Source organism: Protopterus annectens, chromosome 6.part0 (genome assembly GCF_019279795.1).
Source record: "Protopterus annectens isolate FY-2018-M chromosome 6.part0, PAN1.0, whole genome shotgun sequence".
Taxonomy (NCBI): Eukaryota; Metazoa; Chordata; order Ceratodontiformes; family Protopteridae; genus Protopterus; species Protopterus annectens.
In genome coordinates, this window is record NC_056737.1 from 234,357,553 (window position 1) to 234,382,375 (window position 24,823).

At 39.5% G+C, this 24,823-nt stretch overlaps 2 protein-coding genes across 3 annotated transcripts in view; both read left to right on the plus strand.

The window, feature by feature from the left end:
* The window catches only part of ATP10A (ATPase phospholipid transporting 10A (putative)), a 1,517,068-nt gene that overhangs the window by 1,433,049 nt on the left and 59,196 nt on the right, over positions 1-24,823 (plus strand). The window contains exon 16 of the mRNA XM_044073977.1: positions 4,807-4,932. Within this exon, the coding sequence (XP_043929912.1) occupies positions 4,807-4,932 (126 nt within the window). The remainder of the gene's footprint in view (positions 1-4,806; positions 4,933-24,823) is intronic.
* Positions 1-24,823, plus strand: part of ACP7 (acid phosphatase 7, tartrate resistant (putative)) — a 1,845,593-nt gene that overhangs the window by 165,191 nt on the left and 1,655,579 nt on the right. The window lies entirely within an intron of this gene.

A 24,823-nucleotide genomic window follows, 5' to 3' on the forward strand; every position in this document is an offset into this window, starting at 1 on the left:
CACACCCTTGCTGAATTTCACCATCTCCCTCGAACAGCCTCTCCTGGAACAAGCACTCCAAGTCCTGTGAAGGTCTGACAACCTTCTTTTCCTTCATCCCTTTCACTTCTCCCTTCTCCACCAATATGGACAACTACTTTGCTACACTTCCTTCATCTAACAGCCTTTCTTGTAAAGGTTTCACTGCTCCATGCTCACATTCTCCTTCTTCCTACCCAAACAAGCTTCTATGTCATAGGTATTCACCATAATCCTTCCTGCTCCTCGAAGCCACCTATCTGCCTGTAAGGGAAATGGGAAGTTAGCACCACCGACAGTAGCTCCCCCATAACATGAGTAGGGGGCAGTTCCTAGATGTTCTGGCCAAATATCCCCTGGTAGTATAACTACCACCTTTGGTCTTTCCTGAAAAGAGGCTACTAGACCAGTGGGACTGAACCAAGTCAGCAAAGGGCGGACGGATAGATAAATAGAGAGAGAAATTATGCCAACTATTGGCTTGCACTGCAGCAGCAGTGGTGAAAGCTTGGCCTTGTCTCCAGTTGCATAGCCACCAATTGTGTATGTTCAATGGAAATAACTTTATTGAACTTAGCTTCTGCTCTGTACAAAATGGCTAATGAATCTCAAGTACATTTTTTGAATATTTTATATCAAAGTAAACCAAACTGCAGTAGTGCCTGTATTATCTAAACTGTAACTGCTATTATTGTGTAGATCTGAAGAAGTACTCTGTTATGTACGAAAGCGCTAATCTTTTATTGTATTTCATGTATTGAATCAGTGCGTTTTATTGGACTTATTAAATTTTCTTGCACTACTGCAGTTTGGTTGACTTTGATACAAAATATTTTTTCCTGCAACCGAATTTTGCTCCTTTACCTTGTTTTATTTTGTCATTTCTTAGAATATTACTTATTTCTTTAAAGAACAACTGATAAAATGGCTGTGGATTTGTGTTTACGTCTAATGTGGATCTTTGGACAGCTTAAAGCCATCACATTGGTTGATTTGCAGCCTCCCTTAAGTGTGAGAATCCTTTCCAGTAAACAAGTGTTTCTCTCATAGTACTTGAAAATGACACATTCTAGATGAGATCAGGTCTTTTTTGCTACAAATGTCGGTGTTCAGTTTTAAAAAATCAGGCAGACTTTAAACTGAAACAGACCATTATATCAATAAGTCTAGAAATCAGAATTTTGATGACATTTTTTCACTATATACATAGAATTTACAATGTACAACTTATGTAGCATCTAGGTCCAAATAGGTCATTTTTTCCATTGTATTGGGCATTCATCAGAATTTTCATTTAGTTCAGTGCCCCCTTTGATATGTAGGGTCTATATTATATCCTCGAATGCTTAAAAAAGCAAACGCTGATTGATCGAACTTATTTTCGCGAAACTGCAAAATATCGAAGCAGCAGAAACTCGAATTTTTTCCTAGGGAAAGAATTTGGTTGTCCGCTTCTGTTGCTTTTTTAGTGTAATGGTAGAAAGTTACCGGTCGGATTCAGGTAAGTGTGCGATTGTGTGGATGTGAGTGTTAGGGTGATTTAGGTGAGTTAGGGTTAGGGGTCGTGTGTGCGATTGAGTGGACATGAGGGTTATTAAGTGAGTTAGGGTTAGGGAGCAGGTGAGGTGAGTGTGCGATACCTTAGGGTTAGGGTTTGGGTTAAGGTAAGTGGGTAGTTAGTGGTGTATGCATAGTTTAGTGTATGGTTAGGTATCAGATTTTAGGTGTATGTGTGTGGATTTCTGTTTGTTTGGTGTGCTTGTGTTGTGTGTATGTGTTTTGGATCAGCGATTTAGATTGTAAGCTTTTTCTTAAATTAGGTCGATCAATCAGCGTTCGCTTTTTTAAGAGTTCGATGATATAATATAGACCCAATATGTACCTAATCAAGCAAATACAACAATTGGAGCATCCACAGAGGCTCCTCACTAAAACAATACAGGGTGTAAATAACATGTCCTGTGCAGATCACCTCAAAGCCCTGTCCCTTTATTCTGTCAACTACAGGCTGTTGATTGGACCTCACTCTGATGGACCTCTTGCATATCCACAAAACAAACAGCACAAGAATTACCCATTCCAAAGAATTGAATCTTGCCTATGATATAAATAAGACCTGCTGGAGAGACAGGTATGCATCCCAGAGATTAACTCCTCTGGAACAGGCTCCCCATCCATGTGAATCAGAGCTCCTTCCTAACACAATTCAAGTGTAACATGGACAGTTGGCTGGGGAACTGGAAATTCATTGTTGGTTTGACATTTATCTCTAATGGACACAGGCAGCCTGTAAATGGTTCATCTGTCAGGTTACTCCTTGTAAATGGTTCATCTCCCAAGCACCTTCTTACACTTAACAAGTGTAGCAGAACTTGCCAGATTTTTGGGATGCATGGATAGGCTTAAAAAGACTCCAGTGGTTGTTAGCCTAGTACACCCTTGTGAACCTGTTTATAAGGTTATTACAACTAGATGTTTAATTCATTTCAAAAATAGGGTCACGTCATGATACAGAAATCTGCATTTTCTTTTGTAGTGCTTTACAGAAGGATATGTGCTTGTCATTAAAAGCAGCATGTTATGATTGATAATCAACCATAGAGCAACTGGGTCATGCAGTAGCATGTAAGTCTGCTTTTGTTTATTGTCATGTTGTGTATTGAGGATTGATGCACATTTATGTAAAACAATGCTGTTATGACTGGGTCACTAGTTGCATTATAACTAGGCCATGCATTGGTGTGGAAATTTGTATTTTTTCTGTTGTACATATTGAGGATAGATGCACATTTCATTAAAACACCACATGATTATTATTGCTGTATAACAGAAAAGGACTGGGTGTGATACGATTGGTACACAATATAAACTATATTCACTAGTAACCTGTGCCTGTTACTGCATAAATACCACACACTCAGGGCACAGGAATGTAAGGCTAGGCTTTTTAAGATCAGTAGCCTATTAAGTAGCTTTGAATCTATGAAATTATGGCAGAAAAAGTATATTGCACATCACCCATTAGCATTGCATCATGCAACATTTTAGGATACTAAACGATTGCTGTCTTAATTCTTAGTTTGCAAATGCCTCATACTATCTCGTTTTATTAACAACAAATCTTTAATCACTTTTTCTGGAGTTTACCTCCAATGCATGTTTGCAAAAAATGAAATAAAAAATCAATGTATATTTCTTTTCTTGACTAAAGCTATCAGTGGATATTCATAAGACCTATTTAACAAAGCCTAGAGTCAAGATATTCCAGGTCTGTATCAACCATTTAGTGGTGTACAATAGAGATAAAGTAGCTTCTACCACATTACCATGCAAAAAGTTGTCTTTTAAGTTTGTTAGGGTAGGGGAAATTTTTTGTTGGTGAAAAAATGGCTGAGAAGTCATAGTCTGAGATGCGTGGCAAGAGAGTGCAGAGGCCTCCGGCATGGTGACAGGCATGTATCACAAGGGTATATGCTGGACCTTGTCTTGTTTAAGGTGATAACTCACCACCAAAAGAATAAGCGTCATCTGTTTCTGAGTGACAATAAGATGTGGTCCAGGGACAGGCAGCAGGAATTTATGGTGAAGAAGTGCTGTATCTTGCACTTTAGGATGAAAAACCTCCCTGGAGTGATTGTTACCTGGTTGTTTCAGGAGGACTGGGCTGTGGGAAGTGATTCACCCTCCTAAAATGAATTACTGCATTATGTGTAGAAGGCTGCTAGTCAGAGTCAGCAGAATATTAGAAGGCATTGCTAGTAACCATGATTACCAGCAGACGGCATTTGATTACTGTGTGTCACTTTGATGGCATATTTGAAAACTGGACATAGGACTGTCTGAGAGTAACTAGAAGATGGTCTACCAAGGTGTTTCAGAATTTTCCATAAATTGGGAAAAAAAATGGACTGTGGAGAAACAATCCTTAGAGGTTAGATAGTTTGCTGCAAATTGATCAGTGTTACAGCTTAGCTGGAAAATCATTGAGGGGGGGTGTTTCTGTGTTACCATAACCTTACATCAGTGATGATCTTAGAACTACAACACTGTAGTAGAGTGTGTTGACATACAGCTGCTAGGTGGCATTTCTGTGATGGTTCCTTTTCCTCCCACGCTGAAATTCAAAGGTGAATTTTTCATTTCATCTGATTAGAATGTTAGCATGTTTCTGTTGACAACTTAAGGATATGGACAGTTAGCCAAGTACTGCATTTATGAATTTATCATAAGCAAAAGTTCAGCCACTGACTAGAGGTTTCTGCAAGGAGTCTGACCCTGTCCTGAGGTTCAGTATGCCTGCATCTAATTATATTAAATATGAGAGGTGCAATGGGTGCAGCTTCCTTCACTGGCAAGTGCAGGAATTCCATACACCTGCAGTAGTGAATTTGTCAGCAGCTTACCTGAGTGGGTACTTCATTGAATTGTTAGTTACTTTGTCCATTTGAAAAAGTGGCGTTTGTCAGGATAACCTCGCTTCTCTGTCAGATATTGCATCAGACTCACATTTGGAAAATTCAGTATTGATTCAGCAGCCATATAACGGGAGACATTTCTTGTCACTCTTACTGACTTTCTCTGTTTAAGATATTTCATAGCATGACATGTCCCTTCTGTGAAGGTGCGCTTAATATTGTGATTGAAGTTGTTTAGCTAGAATTTCAATTTGTTATTGTGGAAACAGTTAAATCCTTACTTCGTTCTTTGAAATAAATTATGATGAGTACATGAAGTCTCGCATAAAAAAATGTAAATGACAACTTTGGTTTATCATTTTTTTAATTAAAGGCGGTCATGGCAAGTGACTTCGCAGTTCCACGGTTCCAACATTTGGAGAAGCTTCTGCTAGTGCACGGCCACTGGTGCTACTCCCGACTCGCTAACATGGTGTTATATTTCTTCTACAAGAATGCTGTAAGTGCTTTTATCAACTGTTTTAATTCTGCATATTTGTATTTCATTCGCCAAATGCTCTTGAAAAAGAAGATATGTAAGCTTCTCCCCAACAAGTATGAAAACGTCAATTATAAATGCTGATTTTTTTTATCTTTTAAAAAGGATTCTTTGCTCCTAGTTGGTCATCTGCATCTCATATGGAGAAGTAAGCCTCTGTCTGTAATTCTATGGCCTTGTGTAATTACATCTGTTGACACAGATAGATGGAGCACATTTAATGTGTTACAAGCAGCCGCTGCATGCTGGTAACATCCAGTAATAGGAACCATGCTGTAGTAATGAGAGATTCCATAAAACCAAACAAAGCATAGCAGTACTGTTTAATTTTTAAACAATCCCGTTTACCTGTGTTAGCATAAAGGTGACATGTGAACATACCTCTCAACCTCTTAGCACAAAAAATTCTGGACAAAGTCAAAAATAATGCTGGGGACAAAGGCCCAAGAATAGGGACACAATTTAAATATGGCTCTTATAAACTTAGAAAGTTGTTGGAATAAAAGGTTTTGTGTTACAGTGCATTTTTTGAAGGATATAAACTGTGAAACTCAAATGTCTGTCATTATTTAGTAAATTCATTCCTCACTAATTTACCAGGAAGTCACCAGTTTTAAGAGGAGCAGACCAAAAATGTTAGGAAAAAATCTGGACATTCTGCAAAAATCTGGACAGTTGAGAGGTGTATATGTCAATGCTTTGATCTCCACATAAATCAATCAATCAAAAAAGTCCACAAAAAATGGGTAGCCTGTACAGGAACAAACGTTTCCTCACAGATAAATCGAAAATCTCCATTGCCAGAAACCTTCTCTCCATACTCCTGTATGCATCTCCCATCCTTAGTAAAATTTACATAAACTAGATAGCTACTATAATAAAATAGCAAAGTTCACTACAGATGCCAGCTACATATCCCGTCACTGTCATGCTTACAAAGACCTCTCATGGCTAGAATTCCCCAACCTACTAATTTTTAACCAGCTCTCCATGGGCCACCAAATAGTCAACCAACCTGAAAAAACATTTGCTCTCAAAGGCCTATTTAATCACTATTCCAATAACCGGACCCTGCACTCCAGTAACAAAAAACTAATAAACATCACTAAAAATAGCAATAATGCTGGTGACTCGCTGTACTCAAAACAGTATCGTTAAAATCTGTAACTCCCTACCCATCGCTATTAGATCCATCTCCAGCACCACCAAGTTTAAGAAACTACTAAAAGATCACCTAACATCTACCTGGCTCTGCTCATGTATTAACCCTGGATAACTTTTCCTCACTCAGATATAACCTCTAACAACACCTCCTTCTCCCTTAACTATATCCCCTTGTCTCCCTCACTCAGATATAACCTCTAACTACACCTTCTTCTCCCTTACCTATATCCCCTTGTCTCCCTCACTCAGATATAACCTCTAACTACACTTCTATCCACTCTATAACACCTGTAACCTCCTCCTCCCTTACCTATATCCCCTTGTCTCCCTCACGCAGAAACAACCTCTAACTACACTTCTATCCACTCTATAACTCCTGTAACCTCCTCCTCCCTTACCTATATCCCCTTGTCTTCCTCAGTCAGATATAACTTCTAACTACACTTCTATACACTCTATAACCCCTGTAACCTCCAGCCTTACCTATATACCCTTGTATTCCTCACCCAGATATAACCTCTAACGACGCTTCTATCCACTCTATAACTCCTGTAACCTCCTCCTCCCTTACCTATATCCCCTTGTCTTCCTCACTCAGATATAACATATAACTACACTTCAGTCCAATCTATAACCTCCTCCCTTACCTATATCCCCTTTAACCTCCTCCATTACCTATTTCCCCTTGTCTTCCTCACTCAGATATAACCTCTAACTACACTTCTATCCACTCTATAACTCCTGTAACCTCCTCCTCCCTTACCTACATCCCTTGTCTTCCTCACTCGGATATAACCTCTAACTACACTTCTGTCTACTCTATAACTCATGTAACCTCCTCCCTTACCTATATCCCCTTGTATTCCTCACCCAGATACAACCTCTAACTGCACGTCTAGCCACACTATAACTCCTGTAACCTCCTCCTCCCTTACCTATACCCCCTTGTCTCCCTCACTCAGATATAACCTCTAACTACACTTCTATCCACCCTGTAACTCCTGTAACCTCCTCCTCCCTTACCTATAGTCCCTTGCCTTCCTCACTCAGATATAACCTCTAACTACACTTCTATCAACTCTATAACTCATGTAACCTCCTCCTCCCTTACCTATATTCCCTTGTCTTCCTCACTTAGATATAACCTCTAACTACACTTCTATCCACTTTATAACTCCTGTAACCTCCTCCTCCCTTACCTATAGCCCCTTGTCTTCCTCAGTCAGATATAACTTCTAACTGCACTTCTATCCACTCTATAACCCCTGTAACCTCCAGCCTTACCTATATACCCTTGTATTCCTCACCCAGATATAACCTCTAACGACGCTTCTTTCCACTCTATAACTCCTGTAACCTCCTCCTCCCTTACCTATATCCCTTTGTCTTCCTCACTCAGATATAACCTATAACTACACTTCAGTCCAATCTATAACCTCCTCCCTTACCTATATCCCCTTTAACCTCCTCCCTTACCTATTTCCCCTTGTCTTCCTCACTCAGATATAACCTCTAACTACACTTCTATCCACTCTATAACTCCTGTAACCTCCTCCTCCTCCCTTACCTATATCCCTTGTCTTCCTCACTTGGATATAACCTCTAACTACACTTCTGTCTACTCTATAACTCATGTAACCTCCTCCCTTACCTATATCCCCTTGTATTCCTCACCCAGATACAACCTCTAACTGCACGTCTAGCCACTCTATAACTCCTGTAACCTCCTCCTCCCTTACCTATACCCCCTTGTCTCCCTCACTCAGATATAACCTCTAACTACACTTCTATCCACCCTGTAACTCCTGTAACCTCCTCCTCCCTTACCTATAGTCCCTTGCCTTCCTCACTCAGATATAACCTCTAACTACACTTCTATCAACTCTATAACTCATGTAACCTCCTCCTCCCTTGCCTATATTCCCTTGTCTTCCTCACTTAGATATAACCTCTAACTACACTTCTATCCACTTTATAATTCCTGTAACCTCCTCCTCCCTTACCTATAGCCCCTTGTCTTCCTCAGTCAGATATAACTTCTAACTGCACTTCTATCCACTCTATAACTCCTGTAACCTCCTCCTCCCTTACCTATATCCTCATCTTCCTTGCAGTTATAAACTGTATTCTGTCAGATGACATACTAGATGTACTGTAGGGGCTTAAGAAAATCTAAGACATGCTGTACTGTATTCGTACTTTATTTATGTGTTAATCTCATCTCTCATGTATATATTTTTGTTGATTCATGTCCTATGTATATAAATTGCTTTACTGATCTCTGCTAGACTGTAAGTAGATGCATATAAACTGTATAGTAAACTTTTTCTTTGTTGTACTAGACATGTATTACTAAAAATGTACTTTACTCGAGCTTTTCTCCTCAGGCCTCCACTGAAAATGCACACTGCTGTCCAGTCGAACCATCCCGGTAAACAAATGTTAAATAAAATAAATAAAAAGTTATATTCAAGTTAGACAGCATTACTGCAGAATATAGGTGTGCACTAAAAACTGTACATACATGAGAAGCATGTTTATAAATTGCACGCCTATCACTAACCATACCAGTCAACTGTACAGATTTTTGCTTCATATTTTTGGTCAATTTTTCATAAAATTGTAGTTTTCTGACAAATTAGTGGCAAGTCATTAAAGGCTGAAGTTAGAAAATAATGACAGGCATTTGAGTTTCAGACTTCATACCCTTCAGAAAATTCATGCTAATTCAAAACCTGTATCATAGCTGCTGACCTCATCCTTGGCTACCAAAAACACAGGCCCACTTCAGCCTTCCACTTCAACAGATGGCAAAGGTCTAGGAGGACATTCACCTCTGGCTTGCACTTTGGATAGTGCCTCAAAGTATGCTGGTACCATTCATCCTCCAGGTGAATGGCAAGAGCTCGAGACCAGTAACCAAGGATGGCAGGCACAGGATAGCTACCAAGGATTTCTTTATTCAGGAACAATAGTTTAGCACTTTTGTCTTGTTCAAAGACTTCATCAGAACTGTTGAGCATCATATTCAAAGCCGTTAAATAATCAAAATTCACAAATCACATGTTAAAATCAAATAATAATAAACTTACCCCAGTAAATATGAATTTAAATGACTGATTACAATAGTCAAACTGGCAACACTCAAAAAATCTGTTAGAAAATTGTTAAAATTGTAATGTCATGTTTGTTATATTATACATGTTGTTATATAAACATATAAATAACCACCCTAACCCCAAAACACCCTTCAAGAAGTCTTAAGATTGAATAAGGGGGAAATAGAACAACTATCACTGAGACCTGAAAACCGTAATGCCATTGAGCCTCAAAATCCAAATCAGCTCCTCTTTCTACTCAGGTGTTCATCAATAAAGAATCCCCTTGTGTCCCTTTCCACGTAATCTAAAACCACAAACTTATAACTGTGCCCTGAATGCAGGACCACATCCTGTAATAACGCAATAGAAGTTCTAGCCTTCACTATATCATTGGAATGGTCATATATCCTATCCTTTAATTTCCGCACTATTTTACTAATATAAAACGCATCACACTGTTGGCACAAAGCACTATACACCACCCTCATAGAATCACAGTTGAAATACCTGTGAATATTAAATTTCCTATTACGAATGGCAAAGTGCTCACAAGTGTGAATATAGGAACACTGGGAACAATGGTTACATTTGAACATACCCCTAGGTCTGTTATCACTACCTTCCTCATATCTCATTTCTAATAATTTCTTAAAACTTCTCCCCTTTCGAAATTGATTTTAACATGTGATTTGTGAATTTTGATTATTTAATGGCTTTGAATATGATGTTCAAGAATTCTGATGAAGTCTTTGAACAAGACGAAAGCGCTAAACTGTTGTTCCTGATTAAAGAAATCCTATTTTATATTGGTAAAACCTTCTGGAAATTAAAGGATAGGATATATGACCATTCCAATGATATAGCGAAGGCTAGAACTTCTATTGTGTTATTCCGGCATGTGGTCCTGCATCCAGGGCGCAGTTATAAGTTTGTGGTTTTAGATTATGTGGAAATGGACACAAGGGGATTCTTTATTGATGAACACCTGAGTAGGAAAGAGTTAATTTGGATTTTGAGGCTCAATGCATTACGGTTTCCAGGTCTCAATGACAGTTATTCTATTTACCCCTTACTCAAGCTTAGAAGTATTGAAGGGGGATTTGGGGTTAGGGTGGTTATTTATATGTTTATATAACAACAATTATAATATAACATTTTTAACTGATATAATTTTTTACTTTGAGGTCTTTCACAAACATGACATTACAATTTTAACAATTTTCTAATTTTTTTTTGAGTGTTGCCAGTTTGACTATTGTAATCAGTCATTTAAATTCAGATGTATTGGTGTAAGTTTATTATTGTTGATTTTAATATGTGATTTATGAATTTTGATTATTTAATGGCTTTGAATATAATGATCAACAGTTCTGATGAAATATTTGAAGAAGACAAAAGCGCTAAACTGTTGTTCCTGAATAAAGAAATCCTTGGTTGCTATCCTGTGCCTGCCTTCCTTGGTTACTGATTTTTGGCTGTTGATTGTTTGTGGTTAAGAGCTCGAGACCAGCCAGCCCAAAAAGAGGAGTCATCTCCATGTTACATGTCAGGGTACTGAAGGTCAAGGTCTCCTCTCTTTCTAAGGCTTCCTCCGTGGCTTAGAAGAGCCTGTCAGCCTCAACTGATTGGACCTACTGGGTTATCCTCTTCCAAGGCTCATAGCTGTAGGCCTAGACAATGGACAAATGTTCCTTGTCTTGGAAGAGCTTGAGTTCTGGGTGTTGAATTAAAGTATTACAGAGTGCAAGCAAATATCAATGCCAAACCTCTCTTCTGCCTCATTACAACATGTACTGCCTTTGCTGAGTGGGTACCAGGCTTAACTGCAAACTATTTGTGATTGACAACATCCTGTATGATCACAACTGTGGTATTTACTACATTTGTATGTAAAGAGTAGGACTCTAGTATCTCAGAGAATTCATATTAGCAGCCTGTGAGTCGGTATATTTAAGTACCAGGGGAATGTGAAGAGCTTCCTAGAGCTAGTGAGAATGATGGAATTCCCTCCATCTCAAGATCCTTTGAGAAGTCCACAGGTCCAGAGGCTATCGTACCTTGAGACAGATGAGACAGGCAAGGACAGCAGCTCCTTATTCCCACCAGTTCCCCTTGGGATGACTTCTCATTTGAGGAGACCTTAAGACTCGTGAGTATTAGTATGGACTGGCTTCCTGTCCCTGTCCCTTCTACTTAGAGCTCTTATCTGTGTATTTTGTGAAGGAGGTGGCATAGACAGCTCTTATTTTTTTCCCATTGAGCTATTATCTAAGGATATTATTCTTGAAACCTTGGACGCTCCCTGGTTATTCTATGTCCATCTCACAGGCCATTATTTACATCCCCAACTAAAGTGGAGTGACACTCTTATTACCAAATAACTTAAATTCATAGATAACTCCTTTGTGATCTCTTAGGTGTAGTATACATGTCTCAAAAAACAAAGCAATTTCTTTTCCTGCTGCTAAACAAGAAATCTGGAGGTGTACAATGTTGTAGCAAGAAACAGTGCACCATTGCCATTTAAAGGCAAAGTGCTAGCGACTTCTTATTTCACACAGGTAAGCTTAGCTTTGTCTGCTATGTCAGGTGATAAAGTCTTGAAAATCTCCCCAAAAGTGGGATAAATGAGGAGTTTTTTTAGATCCCCTTTTGCAGTGGGCTGTAGTGTAACATGCTGCAGTTTTGATAACTAATGCTGTGACCAGGGTTGCATGTTCTGGTTTATAACTGTAAATGGTGACGTGGCAGAGGTTTCCCTATCGTGGACGAGCTTGGAAACTGTAATTTGGGTGCCCAGATTAAAGGCAGATGTTGTAGAGCACCTTTATGATCCCCTTGGGCTGACCTCTTCTTGTTCTAGACCTAGTCAACTCCTCAAAAAGGAAGAAGCCCGCTTGCCACTTGAGAAAGATGCCTAAGTATTACACAATTCTTCCCCCAAGAGGGCAACTTTGCTGGCCACTGTGTGGAGTGGGTGCACATAAGCATAATGAGAAACTGTGTACCATTGCCAGTAATGGCTCAATGCACTCATCTGCTCATTTCACACAGGTGAGTTCTGCCTTCTCTGGTAGGTCAGTTGCTAAAACGTATTGAAGACCTTCCAAAATACGGGCTAAAGGAAGAGCTTTTTTAGATCTATTCTGCATTTTCTGCAGTGAGCTCTAGTGGGACATGATGTGATTTTGATAGCTAATGCTGTGGCAGGGGCTGCAGGTTTAGGCATAAGACTCTGAAGGGTGGTGTGGCTGAGGTTGCTCCCCATCATGGAGTCAATTCCCCAAAAAGTAAGAAGCCCCCTTACCACTTGAGAAAAAGGGTTAAATATTACACTGTCTTGCTCCAATACTGTTCAAGTCCCCCAAGAGGACAACTCTGATGGCCACTGTGTGTGGGGTGGGGAGATTGAGTTTACCCCAGCTTACGAACCATTTACAACAAATACCAGCAGATTCTAGACATTGTCACTGTATGTCATGATATGGGGCTCAGATGTCCTCCTCAGAGAAGGCCCTACTGGCAGACCAGCCTGTCACACTGGAGCTGTTGTGACAGTCTGACCTTTTGTGGCTGGAAAGGGACACAAAGGATGACCTATATTCACAATGGAGTTACGATTCTACACCTTTGTCTTCCTGGGGCAGATGGCAACTTCAGTCAGCATGTCCAGTATAGTCAGTTTTAGACTGTGACGCTAAAGGGGAGGAGTGGATCATTACCTAGTACTGCAAGGTGCCTGGATGGTGTTGCACATGATGGATTTCATTTAGGTATGTCAGTGTATAGGGATACACAGGAAGTTCCTGTAGTTTGCTGTAGGCAGGCATTGCTTACAGTACAAAGTGCTGCCATTTGGGCTTTTTTTTTTTTTTTAACACCCAGAATGTTTGACTTCCAAGTGTTCTCTCTTACTTGGAAAACTGGCTCCAGATAGCTCCATCTATAGATTCTCTGGAAGTGCCCGGGCAGTGATCAGTCCTGTAGCTGTACTCCCTGGGAGTGGCCATAAATTGGGGGAGGTCATATTTAACTCCCTTTCATGGGCTAGCCTACACAGATGCAGTCAGTGCCAGTCTTTCCTGCTCTGGAAGGGGGTTCAGGAGGTTCTGCCCTTCAACCTGTGTAAGAGTGCAGCACAGGGTCAATACCCAGGCAGTGCTGAATGTTCTAGGCTTTATAGCTGCCACAGTCCTATAATTGGCATTTTCACATGTGGAACTTCGCGTTTTGCAGGCGACTGTGATGTGTAAGTTACTGCAGAGCCACCACAAACCCACTGATCATCTTGAGGTGTCAGACCTATACCATCAGCCTGGAGTGGTTGGCTTCCTTCCTTTTCTATCACCCATCTGTGGTATCTACTTTCTGGCTTCCTTTCGTTTCTATCACCCATCTGTGGTATCTACTTTTCTAATATGAAAGCAGACAACATTGGCCTATGGCAATGACTGCAAACTTGGAGTGGTCAAACACCCCAAATGATCTACATATTCTCCACAAGAGTCTAACTCATATTAAGTGCTGGCCTCAAATTAAGTGCTAAAAAAATGCAGCATTATGTCCTTTGGCAAACTTGGACAGTCCAATAAAAAATGACTGTCATGAGGGACATGGGCTCTTTCATTGCCAATGAGCTATCCTTTACCTCTATGTGATCACTGTTAAGAAGTCCTTTTATATAGCCAGAATAATCACCAAGGGTATATCTTCGAGATCCAAGGAGCTCCTTGTCCCCCTCTACTCCTCCCTTGTTAGACCAGTGATAGAATATAATACCCCCTTTGGTATGTACTTATCTAGACGTAAAAAGAAATCAGGGGTGCACCCTTCTTAAGTTACAGTAACTGCCATAAAGTGCTGCCACTCTTTTACATTTCTTGCTGATAACTGGTAGGAGATCTCTGCCTTCCCTACAGAGGCCTCAAATGATCCAGTCCTGTATAACATCCTATACATCTGCAATATTAATACCACCTTAAACACCCACTCAAGAGGCCTACACTTCCTCTAGGCAAGATAGACATTGTTTGCAAAGAATACCTCTTTCATGGAATAGACTACCCATAAAAGTAAAACAGAGTAGCTCCATATATTTTTTAAGGTAAACTGGGTGACCAAATTGGCAGCCATAAATTCACCTCCAGTCTAGCCCCCTAGCCCTTGTGGAAAGCTGTTGAAACTAGGTTGGTGTATGGCGTTAATTCATGTCTTGGTTAGTTGGTGGGATGGCTGGTTAGGCTACAAATGGTGCAACAAATCGGTAACCTAGTATGAACCCATGAAATTGCTGGAGCTATTGGCAACCATTCTCCCCGTGAAGTACTTGGATGCAAGCCTCTCCATATTTGCTCAGCTATCAGTTATATATTTATTTGGTATCTGAACAAGTAGTGGAGTATGTAACTATATCCCTTGTGCAGAGAGGTGATGATTTTCTAGCAGTGGGCATTAAACAAGGCCATTACACTGTCAGCAGTTCAGGTCTGAGGTGAGGTGAATGAATTGGCAGATTATCTTATCTGATCATCCAGCCCTCTTCTGATACTGCAGATTCAGAGACTGCATGCTGTCATCATGAAGTGGAGCACTCTGGACCTTAACTTTTTTACCACTTAGAAAATGTGTTCTCCTGTTCTGTTTGGTGCAGTAGGGCAAGGGGAGGTGGTGGTGACATTTGCTTTCTCCTTCCTGTGGCACAACGGATCCCTCTGTGCCTTCCCATCATTCCTGCTCTGTGCACACCTCATTCTGTAGTTCTAGAAAGAAAGATCAAAGTTAATAATTTCCACCTCCATTGTGGATGAAAAGTTTGTGATTTGAAACATTCAAGCCCCTGGCAATGCAGGAAGCTACTCCAAACCTATTTAAGGATGTCCCTTTTGGTTGAAATGATGGATGACTCCATCTCATGATATGCATTGCCTTACTGTTATCTCACTCTTGAAGAGAGAATTTCACAAATCTCAGAGAGATTGCAGAGGCTGTCCCTTTTTCAGGACAAGGTTGGGGGGGGGGGGTTGTTCCCACCTTTTTCAGCTGCTGAGTAGAGTAGAGGGTTTCTGTACCATCTAGGACTTCACTGATTTCAGCAAGCACACCTAATATGTTAGTCTGGTTGTTGATTCTCCAGGAAGTCTTGCTTCTGCAATGTACCTGAATGATGTCACTGGATATGATTGACATCCTTCCGATTCCCAGAGAAGTCTCAGGACATGATAGATCCCTCTGGGCACCTGAGTGATGTCACAGAACATAATAATGTCATCTGGGTAATTGAATGATGTCAGTAAATGTGATAAACTCCTCTGGGCACCTGAAGGTTATCACTGGATGTGACAGACTCCTCTAGTACCTTAAGGATGTCACAAGACAAGATAAACTCCTCTGGGCACCTGAGTGGTGCCACAGGACATGGTAAACTCCTCTGAGCATCTGAATGATGTCAGTGGATGTGATAAAGTCCTTTGAGAGTCTGAATGATGTCACAGGACAAGATAAAGCCCACTGGGTACCTGATTGATGTCAATGGATGTGATAAACTCCTCTGGGCATATGAATGATGTCAAGGGATATGATAAACTCCTCTAGGTAGCCAAATTATGTCTCTGGATGTGACAGACTCCTCTGCATATCTGCATGATATCACTAGACCTTGACTGATCTCAGCACCTGAATGATGATGATGGGTTTGATAGGTACCTCTGGGCACTTAAATGACATCACTGGATATGATAAACCATGATGAGCACCTGAATGACATAACTGAACATGACAGACTCGCATCAGTGAGAGACTCTCTCACTGATGGGTCCTTTTATTTCACTCTGAATGCACACATCTTTCAAAACAAAGATTTACCATGACTTTTCTTCTATACCCAGAGTACTCGCCAAGATGTTAATCATGGTGGCTGAAGTTTTGCACCTGAATGATGTTGCTGGATGTCATTCATTCCCCTGTTTGGAATGCTTGACTTTTATTGACCTCATCAAGGGAATCCCTGGAGTGGATCCCCATAGATGCAATTACCGTTATAATTTTTAGATTTTAGTTTAGTGGGCAATAGCTGATGTTTTACTAATTCAGTCATGGGCCAAACATTATATTAAAGTTAAGTTACAGTTCCTGTTTTTACATGAGAACCACAAATGAGATTATCTTCCATCCCCATAGGTGGAGATATGGGGGTTATTACTGTGATTCAGACAGTCATTTGTTTAATAAGGGGTCTTTATTTGGTGAAAAAGTGCATTAGATAATTTGTTTATCCCCTCCTGCTATTTCTCAGACTAAACCTCTAAATTACTGAGGGAAGGGAGTGATTCACTAAGAATAAATTGCACTTTTTGAGGGAGAATGGAACTTGGTCATCTGATTGGAGCAGTATGAAATGGCTGTTGGAGATGCAAGGTCCCCCACAGGGGAAATTTATTAACAGACATATAACTAATATGTTTTTGATAATTGTACACAAGGAATGCTGCTGTATCAGTCAAAATGGGTGTGCGTGTGTGTGTGTGTGTGTGTGTGTGTGTGTGTGTGTGTGCCTTTCATACAAATTTCACAATTCAAATTGTGTTTTTGATGTTGGTCTAAAAACATATGTAAGCCAGTTATATAATACCTAGCCTTAATTGTTACACCTGTCGAACTGAGTTAACAATCTGACATTGATGGACGGAAACTAAGATTCTACATCCTTAGTCTCTTTTAATATTCTTCTTTTTGCGTTTCACTGTCTGAAATAGATGTCACTTTTCCTGTACTCTGCAAGTCACATTCCAAAGATAGCAGCACTCCAAACATATTACTAGTTTTCTACAGAACCATCTATTTTCTGTGTACTGTATCACCTTCATAAATCAGGCACACCTGCTCTTTTTCATCGGCACACCTGCTCTTTTTCATCGTTTTCCTTTCTGTCACGATCATTTTGATTTTGTTCGGGTTCAGATAAATTTGCTCAAGCTTCATTTACAGTTACCTTTTCAGTACACACAGAATCACAATTAAACCATGAAACATTCTTTGTGGAAGCATCTTCTGCATTTGATACAGTTTTTGTTTTATTTTATTGTCCCCTCTCCCTGTGCTACCATCATATTTATCACAAGCATTCTGTAAATGTTTGTTTATACCACAATAGTAGGATATTTTTACTTAACCGTAATACTGCAGTTTCCCCTTCCTTCTATTCACATTTATCATGCAACGCACATGCTAAAGCTTGCAGCTAATCATTTTCAGTGAGATCTGCACTTGTCTCAGTCCATCCAGTTATGTTTGACTTTTAAAGACTGTGACACACTGAATAAAATATTTTTTTAACTATTTCTTCTTTGTTTTACATCAACAAGAACATAACTTGACCATTGTTTTGTTGTTGCTTTACACACAGACAAGCAAATCAAAAGTGAGTTCACAAAAATGCTGTTGACCCAAATGAATTGGTGATCGTATGTCCTATATCTTAAATCCTAAATGTACTTTTATGTTGACCCAAATGAATTAGTCATCTTATGTCACAAATATAACAATTAATAGTAACTGTTATAGCAGAAGTTTAAACCCCCCAGTCTTGTATTAGTTATATGTAATGCAGTCCTTTTCTCAGTCTTCTAGAGACAACAGCAGCATACAGATGCTTTAGTACAGGACCACTGATTTCTCCATTTCACTGTAAACCCTTGTGTGCAAGCTATTTCTCCTGGACAAACTTCCTTTCTTCACTTTCTCTATGGGAAATTTAAATTTCACTACTGGCAACATTCTTGGAAGTTCTGCTGCATTCTTCCACATAATTCATTGGACTTTGCCCACATCTGTTCAAGAAATCTCCTCATAGCTGTACCATTTGTCTGGTTCCTTTTTTCCATTAAATTCAACAAAGTAGTAGCATCTAGTCCACCAGACAAGATTAGAATTTGTCCTCCCCCACTTTCCTTCTGTGCAGTAATACTTCCATAACAATGTAATCCTCACACTGCGGTGTGTTGCATTTTAACCTCCATCTTGTTTGTCTCATTTCAGTACTCTTCCCCTCTCAAAAAGAATAGGTAAGCTTGATTTACCAAAATTTATATATAAAGTAATTAATTTACAAAATGTTATAAATGTATAAAGAATAGGAGACTTTCTTTGATGCCCTGGCCAAATTCCACCTATTCACTATGAATACCCCCATAATCAATATTAATCCCTCCTTGGGTCTCCGTTAAAACTGGCCACAGGCCTTGTGAGACTAAACCAGTCGAAACATGTAAGTAAAAACAAATAACATAAAAAAAAAATCCCCTTGCACTTTATTCCTTCCTGCATTTATGACCAGCAAAGTAATGTGGAAGTCTGTGCTGCATTCATTATCTGTTTGTTGAAACTTCTCCTGTGACATAAACTCAGCTGCTGTGTTCTGTTCCCACAAGTGACCATCTGGATCAGTGTTCATGCATTCATTTGTGCTGCATTTTCTCTTACTGTATTGCAAAACTGTATCCCATATAATGTTCATCACTGCTCACCTTCATCTATGTGGCTGTTTTCTTAACTATACTCCATTAACTGTAATCTCAGTGTTTCCAGACTGATTTTGTAGGTCTGTCAATGGCTCATTGGTAATAGTGTGTTCAGTGCTCAGCTCTGAACCTCTGAAATATACTATCCAGATTTCATGCAAGTTATTTGGTTTCCCCATTATGTAAGGGAAGGGAGTATTCAGTACTCCAGATAAGGTGTTCTAAACAGAACAAACACAAAAGCATGGGTGCTCATTCCATGTTTGAGGGTCATAAGTGGGATCCCTGGAATAGCAAGAATTTAAGTGTAACTACAGGGAAGTATATGCTACCTACAATGTTGCAGCGTCACTGGGTATTCATTCTTTGAAGGGAAAAAGTCTCAAGAGTTGGCATGTTAAACTAGCAGGGATACATAAACTGCATTGTTGATGTAGTAGTGAGGTTTGTACTTTAATGTTGTGTTTCAAGGGTTGCACTTGCTTGTTTGGTGTTACTTGTCTCACAGTGAAGAAGAATAAAAGAAGAATAAAAAAATGAGAATTCAACCACCCTGAATACTTGTGCAAGTAAAACAGTGAAAACTCATGTTTATATTACATTATCGACTGATGAAAAGAGCAAACACTCTTTCATCAAACCGATAATGTCGAAAGTCCTAAACAGCGAAGACACGGAACAGCAAATTTTTTCCCAGGGAAAAAATTTGCTGGTCTGCAAAAAAAAAAAAAAAAACTTAAAACACAAAACATTTTGCCCCTCACACCCCCCTTACTTAAATATACCAACTCTCCGAGATTGCACCATAGTGGAGGAAATGGCAAAGTCCCGAAGACATGGCCCACTATTTTTTTTTTTCCCTGGGAAAAAAACAATGTTCCCTGTCTTTGCTGTTTAGGTCTTTCAACATTATCGGTTCGATGAAAGAGCGTTCAATGTTTTCATCAGCCGATAATGTAATATAGACCCAAAAACTCAGTACTGGACTGTAATACCCACATTCTTTAAGACTGTGTAGGGTCCTTCATAAATAAAACCACAAAGAAGAGACACGGATGCCTGGAACTGGCCCCCAAAGGTTTATTGGATAAACGTTTTTGTCGAGTTAAATACAAGACTTCATCAGATAATTTCCATAATGAAAACAGCCACATTTAAATACTAAAGCAATCACATGACTTCAGAATGAATTAAGCATTTAAAGAGATAAAAGACACACGTATTCTTACCCAATAATAAAATATTTAAAATGCTTCTGCATTAGTAAGAAGACACACATATCCCTACCCAATAATAAAATATTTAAAATGCTTCCACATTAGTAGGATTGGATTCCACAGTCTTGATAGTGAGTTTTTGTTTATTTCAGTTCCAATAGAGCACCCAAAGCATTGCTCTATTCAAATAAGTTGAAAATTTTATTTAAGTTGCTTTAGGATTTCCCTGTAGGACCAAAATGTATAACAGCAGAAAACAAGTGACACCGGCTGATGCCAGAATGTGCACTGGTATGTACTTTTTTGAAATGCACAGCAGAGAAGACACATTTTATGTCTCTGAACCTAATGACAAAGTATGTACTTTTACCTTTGCCTGTATTTTGCTGGGGCATATGTTTAATAACTGGAAATCATTTAGATGTTAGGAGACTGCTATGTTGTTTCCTTGCATTGTGGGTTAGAATAGTGAAAATTCTAGGGTCTGGAAGATTCTGGCGACCAGTGGTGATGAGCATTTCCATCAGTAATTTAGAGGTAGACAAATGGGGTTATATAACAGTTTTTATGTTGAACAGCTGCTTATCCAAAATTCATACTGTGCTGTGTATCCTGTTTGCTTCTTGTAGTCCTGCACATTTACTGTGGCATGAATGTTAGAGTTAATCTGAAGGTGGTATGTGAGCCAGAATTTTAAGACAGCTGTTTACTGTCTTAGCAGAAAGTGGCCCTACATATGCCAGATGGTGAATCTGAGGTGTGTGAAATATGCAAATTGTATAACTCAAGTAACCAGAATTTTTTTCAAGAATTCTTGTAACAAGGCAACTCTACCACAGTTTTGGGGATGTTTTCATCTTAACCAAACTTTTTAACCTTCAAATGCAGATTATGTTAAAATAGGACAACAATAGTCTCATGACTGTTTTGTCTATACACAAGTCTAGGGGAAGAAATTTGATTCCATAACTTTGCATTTGCATCTTCATATACAAACATAGTTATATATTTTTCCTTCCTGTAAAATTCTTAAACTCTTACGTGAGCTTAAGCTGAGCACATCCTTTATACTGACATAATCAAAGCTTAAATGAGAAAACTATATCACGAGCAGGTAGAAAATTTCCTTTATTGTCTGTTACCAAAGAATAAGAAAAATATATAATCACTTAATAAACTACATAAACAGCACGACAGGGAAGTAAATATTGTAGGGAAGAAATATCCAGGGAATTGTTATGGCTAGGCTTGTATAAGGCCCTAAGGCCGATAGCCTAGTACCAACCTATGAACAAACTGAAGAAACAGCACCCTTGCATGTAAAGGCCTTTTCTCAGTTTCCAGTCTTCAGCTTCTGTATTTGTATTGTATTACAGATGTTGCTTAAATTTTCACAAAAGACCCTAGTAATGTTTGTGTGATACATTTGCAACTAGGAAAACCTACTCAACTGGGTTACAGCTTGAAATCTAGCTCCATGAACTGTACCATAAATATTCAGTAGTTTTGCAGCCATTTTGTAAGCTATAATCATATTTGTTTCAAGGTAATGGCTCCCAGTTTGTCATGCATGCATGCATGCATGCTTGCATACATACATATACATACATGTGGATACACATGCACAGCTCCTCTGCTAAGGGTTGATTAACCAGTAGTTGATGTTAAAAGCTGTCCCTGACAACTGGGTAGTTGTGTTTGGGTGTTTGTTATAGAAAATCATTGTCAATGATGTTTGTTATAATGCCAGCAGTGATTTGCCTTTTTTAATTTTTCTCTGTAGCTGTTTGACTATGAAGTTAATATATGTGGGCAAGCCCTTCCCTGCATGGCTGCCTGGATAATTGCCACGTAACTGCCACTCGCGTCCCATTAAGGTGATTGAATTGATGATTGCAGCCACTGTGATGGTTTTATATTTGGGGTCATTGAGGTAAAAGAATAAAGTAAAAAGAAGGACCTTGTTATAGATGGTAACTCTTCAGGAAATTGTCCATGTGCTGTGCAGGCCACCTTGACAAAACCACTAGACATCATGGCTTCCTTCCGACATATATGTATTTGGCCTTCACATTATGGTAAGTTTAACTTTCAGAGCAAGCTAATGCTTCGTTCATCTCTCCTCTACACCAGGTAGCCACATTGGTAGAAGCTTTGCATGAGAACCGTCTTGCATTCCCCTACTTTGATAACTGACTGTTGGTATTCCTGTAAAGAGACTTCATAACAGTGACCCTTGCTTGTATCTTTATATGGTTGCAGGGCTAGACATCACCATAAACTGGGATTTGTCCTTTCTTGTGACAGATCAGTGGGTTGTACTTATCAGGACAAACTTTAACTGTCCTCATTGTTGGTCATTCCTGCCCACAGTGAGGGCCCAGAAAGTCATAATCAGAAAATATGACTTGTATTCTTGTCTCTCTCTCTCTCTTTTCTTTCAATGTCACCATGCACTTCAAAAATCTGATTTTGGTAACCTTCTGTACTAGGTAGCTGTTAAGGGTGCCTCTTCTGCTGTCCCCAATTTAGCATTTTTTTCTCTGCCATCTCCTTTGTCATGGGGTATACATATTTTCTCCTGAAGAGCGATATGCCACTGTGTACAGGCACAGCACATTTACCTCCTATGTTCCTCAGCTCTCCTCTGATGTTGATACATTTCACACCTTGATTCTAATATTTATTAAGGAAAGGTTCCCACTTTTAATGCCTAGAAAGCAGAAAATTTTCAAGTGCTTCTGCAGTTGGTAGATCATGAGCCAGAACTTTTGTCACTGATGCCTCTAGCGTTTGAAGGGTATGGTGTCCTCATAGGTGCTGATGTTTCATCTGGGCCATTTATTTCCATTGGGAGAACCTAGAGTCATATATGATCTGGCTGAAGGCAGCTACAACTGAATGTGTCAGGGTTAAGGGCCAGAAGCTGGATCGCTTGCAGGACATTGTGTGAGAGACCTCTAGTCTCCATCCTTCTCCTCCTGCCAAGTGAAAACACCAGCCTTGCTGTTCCTGTAGTATCAGCTCCTCTTAGAAATTAAACTTTCACCAGTCATTGGCCAGTTATGCAGACCATCTCTAGTCACATTTGGAGAGAAGGGGTTCATCTTGTTCTTTCCACACCCTCTCTCTCATGGTACAGCATTCAGAACATATTTCCATGGTCATCTCCCATGGAAGTGTCCCCAGTTTCTTTTTGTGCTGTTCTTTGGTGGCAGTATGGACTGAGAAGTCTCTCGCTGGACATCATTAAGTCCAGTAATACTCTCTTCCATTTGCCAAGGATGCTCCTTTGAGTCTTCTATGCCTGCAGGGCTCTCATTGCATCCTTACACAATGGACATTAGTCAGGTCTTTGACATCTGTTGATATCCTTGTAACTACAGAATCACATCATCATGAAGTACTGGTCAACACCAGTGCTAGGCTCTGCAGTGTCACTTACTGTGATTCGTGCCATTTTAGGACAGAAGCAAGTGAAGCACAGTTGGGGTTACGTAGGAGTCTCTGGCTAAATCTTAACTGAATTAGGAGTAGTGCTGTTCAAATTCAAATCACTGCAACTTGGGAAATGATGATTTGTGGTGGTTTCTTCGCATGCTATGTGCTGCAAATTTTGTAGTTTTATAACGTTGTAACTTCTGAAAAATATGAAGCTGAAAGTTACTGAGTATATGCGTAAACACCTGCTTGATAGCATACTGTATTCATGTTTTGTGGAGAGTGGTTAAGCAATCAAGCAATCACTGTTGTCAGCTGGCTTCTTCCTTGCTTGGATCATCATGGCATGCATCACATATTCCATAGTCATTGGAGATCTGTATCACATGTTGTATGTCAGTGACCTTGAAATTTGCTTTCTCTGAAGGTGCAGTTCTTGTTTTGTCTAAATGCATACCAGTCAGTTTTGTATTTCAGTTGTAATTTACCCTTGTTATGAATTATTTTTGTAAATTGTGTTGTAGGTTCATAGGCAATTATTAGGCTAACTACCCCAAGTGCATTTCACAAGTTTTCATGCATCTCCCTTTCCCAAATGTATACGTTCATAGATAATTACTAGGCTAACTACCCTACAGTGCCTTTTTTAAACCTATGTACAGTATTGTATAGCGCTATTTAAAATGTCTCTGTTTTGTAAGTGTAGAGTGCACTTCATTGTGCATGTATATAATCTGTACATAGTTCACACTTCTTGCATTTCAAGTCTTTGTGGCGCTGATGGCATGGATCGTGGCTAAAAAGAACCTTGTATCAGTCCACCTGCCTGGTTAAATGACAGATAAATAAAGGGATGGAAAGATATAAATTGCTTGATGGCATGGATCGTGGCTAAAAAGAACCTTGTATCAGTCCACCTGCCTGGTTAAATGACAGATAAATAAAGGGATGGAAAGATATAAATTGCTGCAACTGGGAGTGTAGAACTATGGAGCAAGAAAAACACTAACCTATAATGATATTCACGTTTCTGATTGGTCAGTTAGTATAATGCTCATATGCTTATCAAGGTTTAAGCAGTTGCCAGTGGTTATGACAAGTAATTTGGTGAAACAAACTACTTCGGTCATGAAGATAGTAGGAGCACCACTTTCATTTCAGGGATCTTTGTTTAGATATAGGCCAGAAGAACTTGGCCAAGATTGTATGGAATTGAACGTGGTCTGCTTACTCGTGTTAACAAAAGTGATGCATCACCTGCAAGGCACATGTCAAAAGTCATCAGCAAACTGGTCAGTTTTGTATCATCACAATGTTTTTACTTCCTGTTAGTGAATATGTTGATGAGCAGTGCCCAAGCAGTGAGCCGTGTGGAACACACAGGATAACTGTCAAGGGAAGAGTGGCATCATCC